This window comes from Bidens hawaiensis, unplaced genomic scaffold (assembly GCF_021521415.1).
Source record: "Bidens hawaiensis isolate Kalapana, Puna unplaced genomic scaffold, B.hawaiensis_p1.1 tig00033237_1, whole genome shotgun sequence".
NCBI classification, from domain to species: domain Eukaryota; kingdom Viridiplantae; phylum Streptophyta; class Magnoliopsida; order Asterales; family Asteraceae; genus Bidens; species Bidens hawaiensis.
In genome coordinates this window covers 49,055-53,751 of record NW_027495700.1, presented here as the reverse complement: position 1 = coordinate 53,751, position 4,697 = coordinate 49,055, and the positions used below count along the sequence as shown (strand labels likewise).

At 40.2% G+C, this 4,697-nt stretch overlaps 1 protein-coding gene across 1 annotated transcript; it reads left to right on the top strand.

The window, feature by feature from the left end:
• Window positions 1-711: 711 nt before the first annotated feature.
• LOC143584690 (uncharacterized) lies at window positions 712-3,609 on the top strand. Its single transcript, XM_077066687.1, has 3 exons — window positions 712-1,078; window positions 3,000-3,129; window positions 3,262-3,609. Exons 1-2 carry the CDS (start codon window positions 718-720, stop codon window positions 3,095-3,097), a joined length of 459 nt encoding a protein of 152 aa, XP_076922802.1. The 5' UTR covers window positions 712-717; the 3' UTR covers window positions 3,098-3,129; window positions 3,262-3,609.
• Window positions 3,610-4,697: the final 1,088 nt, after the last annotated feature.

Genomic DNA, 4,697 nt, shown 5'->3' with positions numbered 1-4,697 from the left:
AAGCTTTGATACCAAATGATGCGGAAACGGAAGCATTCAAATGGCTCATGACACTTTAGTTAATCAAAGACCGATAACCGAACCATAGGTTCCAAGAACAAAGTTCTTTAATATAAAACTCAATCAAAAAAACCCACGAAACTAAAGACCTAACAACTTTATTTATAAATAAAAACAAACATTTGGGTCGGGCGGGCCGGACCGACTTAATGGACCGGATGCTCCTACATCACAGAGTAGCTGAAGTTTTTAATAAACCGGTTGTGTGCTCGAGAAGTGTGGCGGAGTGGGTGCGCAACCTGACATCAATTGCATAATCAATGCCGGTACATGATTCACCTGATGACAGTGCACACATAACCCAAATGTAGACGTGTAATTCGTGCAACAGCAGTACGCGTGTAACCGGTGGCCAAATCAAGAAGTAGAACTGCAATATACAGTAATTTCAAATATATACTTTTTTAAACCAACATGTTTGGATCTGAATCCCGTTCCAACCCGGCACTGTTCTAATCTGAAACATGTTATGATCTGACCCATTTCGCCTCAAAACTGTACCGACAAAAACCAAATTAAATTAACTCCTTTTGTGTTGAATCATTCCGACCCTAATTTGGTCTTACACATGACCCGAGCTCGTCTTACTTGATGTGAATAAACTCCATTATCCATACTGTTCTGTTTCACGCACGACACTATCTGCAAACCAAACCAATGGCTCATCGTCTCTTCACACAAACCCAAACCCTAATTCGAACAACACCCAAATCACTCAAACAATCCATCATGTATTCAACCCACTCACCAAAATCCCAATCAATCGAACTCGATCTCGAATCTGAAACAGATTTAGGCTTACGAAAACTGGAAGACGCATTTCATAGTATAATCGTACGCCAATCGACGCCTGATTGGCTGCCGTTTGTTCCGGGTTCTTCTTACTGGGTCCCACCTCGCCGCCGCCCTGATTGTCATGGGATTGTCGGGTTGCTTCGGAAGTTTCATAATAATAATAATAAGGCGGTGATGGTTGGTTCGGCGAATGGGTGGCCGTCGTCTGGTTATTTTATTGGAGGTATTATAGTGATTGTGATTATAATTTACTTGATTTTGTGTTGGTATTTTTAGTGTAGTTGGATTAACTGGTTGACCAATGTAATCGTAATAAACATTAAACAAGTTAGGGATGTGCGGAGTACACACACTTGCTTTAGTCGTCTTCTGCCTAGTCCACTCTTGGACGCCTAACCATACTCGTCTCGCCACGATACAATCAAAGAACAGGTGACCCATATCCTCAATCGAACGCACACATGATTTATCAAACAGTCGGGCTCCAACATTGATATAATAAAAGTTGCTAACCCAAATTTAACCCTCTTTTCCATTCCCAACTCGGATTGCCTCCTCGATGGAGCAAAATTTAATTGACTTCGAAGCAAACAAAGCCGGGAACAGCCTAGCAGAATTTTAAGACTATCCTCCGTCCCCCAATGATTTAGCCGAAAATAATGCGCATTACCTCTTCCAATATGCAGCAGAAAATAACCCTTGACATCAACCGAAATGACAGCCAAATCATCTACCACTTTCGAAATATCTTTCCACGGCCCTGGTGTGGCAGCCTTCACCGGAATGGATTTCCACATCCTAACGCTACTATGCATTGCGAAGACTCCGCAACCTATCCTTTTCCTTTCGAAACCGCCACCGCCATTTTGATCGGATCGCTAGATTAGCCGGTTTAATGATGCCCACGCCGCAAATATAGCAGCAAGGACCTTATCCCAAGCTATTATTGAATGGGCCCGGTTAGCTTTCCATAAAAACGACTGCCTCAACAGTTCTAGTTGCTTGATAACAGTCGAAGGAGCTCTAAGTTAGGAGAGGTGGTATAGTGGGAGAATCTGTATAACAGCCTTGCACAGTGTCAGTCTCCCCCCAAAAGAAGCAATTTGGTCTTCTTGGTGGAAGATTCACACCATTTAAGGCTGTGTTAGGGCGCCTCCCAAGGAGAGGTAGTATTTGGCAGCCCCTTTATTTGGCACCTGCGTAATGGTGTATCTCATGTTAAATGGTGATGTGGCATGAGTTTGGCGCCCTATGGAGTCTCCATCACGCATAGTCTTAGTTAAAAGGAGTTAATGAAGTCTCCTTGAATTATAAGTTATAATTTATAACTGCATAATGGCCCATGACTCAGATTATGCTGTTTATTCTAACTAATACAGGTCAAATTATATTTAGTTTAATAGATGGTACATAACCTACAAAGAAACCATATACAAAGATGTGTTTTAATCATCAAATGGAGAAAGAAGAGTTCCTACATTGACAATAATTTAGAAGCTATTCCCCCAGTGGCATTAGTAGTTTAGTACTAGGAAGTAGGAACTTGGCAGTTGGCATACGTGGGCACGCATATTATACAACATTTTTAATGCATCGGCTTGGAAAGTTTCCAAATGTCGGTTCATGGGTACACGGAATTATAACTTATGTAAATGGTATATGCATACACGTACAAAGATTGCTATAAGCTAAACTTAATCACAGTTGTTGATACTACTTTGATGAACTCTAAATGTCATTGAATTGCAACTTTTATTAGATGTTGTAAGTCAGCTTGTATTGCATGAATAAAATTTGAATGTTTAACCAATTGAGTATCTCATTAATCATTATTTTGTCAACCAAAGAAGCAGTTCATTAAAAAGATATAACCATGTCATCATGACCAGTTAACATTTCGTAGACATTTGAGACTAAAATGCGAGGTTTCGGTGCAAGTTTATTGTATAATTTATGTGGTAGATAAAATGCTAATAAAATATGTGGATGAAGGCATCATATACACAAACAAAGCTACAATAAGCTGGTTTAGATGTGTTATATTGATGTGTATGTGTGTATGTACCTAATTACTTAGCAAAGCAATTGTAGTTAGTCAGTTAGTGAGACTTGCTTACTAAATTGTTGATATAACGTACTCTCAGGCGCATCCGCTGTGCATCCAGTGCCTATTGAGATGGAAGCAGAGGAGGTTCATAGTAATGAAGAGAATACGCACGATGTCAAGAATGAGGAAGGGTGAACATTCGTGTACAATACGTCCTGATCTTTCAAGTAAGTTTAACTTCGGCCGGGTCGACCAGTAACAATCACCGATATTTTTTCAATCATTTAATTATAATGATAAGCTAGCAGTTAGCTGTATATTTTGTTAGTTTGGTTGTTGACTGTTATTCGACACTGCAGGGACACTTCCTGTTGTAGATGTTATAAAAGGACTAAAATGCCCTTGTGGATCGAAGAGGGGGGAGCAGAGTTATTTGTACAGTTGAGCCTTTGGTGGTGGGTATGTTGGTAAATGTATGTTCTTAAAACATTCTCATAAGCTGCAAGGCTTCTTTAGTTTCTTATGTTGTGACATTTCAAATTGAAATAAGATCATGGTGCTAAGCACGCCTTGCAGGATTCGGCATTTAAAACTACATATATATAACCGCTTGATATGATATATTTGGATGGTTGAACCCTTCTATGCATGCGCGATGATATGTAGCGAATGACAATGTTCTTATTTATCTGAAATCATTGGCATCTCTTGTGTGTTTGAGATGATTTTACATCACTAAATTACTCAAGCATCTGAAAGATTGTATCTAGGCTTGTAAACGAACAGAATGAACACGAACAAGGGTTTGTTCGTGTTTGTTCATTCAACTTTAAACGAACACTAAAACAAAAACTTACACTTAATCGAACAAATATTTGGTGTTCATGTTTGTTTGTTTATAAAAGGAAAATTGGTTTTAAATAATCTCAACTATATCCTATTGGTAAATATCATTCTCAACTTTAACCTTGCCTGGTGACAGTCCCAACTAAAGGGGCATTTGTTTTTAACAGGCCGCGATGTTAACTCTGTTAGTCTGATGCTTACGTGGCATGCCTAGTTGTCAAGAAACTGATTACGTGGCAGCTTACGTGGCAACCAGTCATAATAATAATAATAATAATAATAATAATAATAATAAATTATTAATAATAATAATTAAACCCTAACTCCCCACCCATATCTTTCCCACCACAACCCAGCCACCATCATCATCTTCATCATAAATTTCCACCTACAATAATAATCAAATCAACCTCCAAATCATACATCCAACACTAATTCATGGTCTAGATTGTGTCTCCTTCAAGATCAACATTCATTTCCCCTCTTTTAACCCTAATTCAAGGTCTACATCGTGTCTCAGATCGGGTCTAGATCTGAGATTCAGTTGATAGGGTAAGAGATGGAGGTGTTTCCGGCGACGTTGCAAACGAGGCGGTGGCGGCGGAGTGCCAACGTGGTGGCGGTACATAGATTAAGCGGAAGTTGGTACAGAAGCCGAGCAATAGTTGCAGGGGCCAGAGAACATGGTGGTTTCCGACAGTTTCTGTTTAGATCTCCACCGCCGGTAGCCGACGAGTAAGATAATGGTGGTGGTCATGGGGTCTGGTGGTGGTTGTAGGGATGAACATGGTGGTGGTCATGGGTTCCGGTGTTGGTTGCTGGGGATAGACATGGTGGTGGTCCTGTGTTCCGGCGATGGTTGCAGGGGTGGTGTGGTGGTGGTGGGTTGCAAAGAGTGGATCTAATGAAGATGATAATAAGTTTGTATTTGTGGTGGGTTCAACAAGAT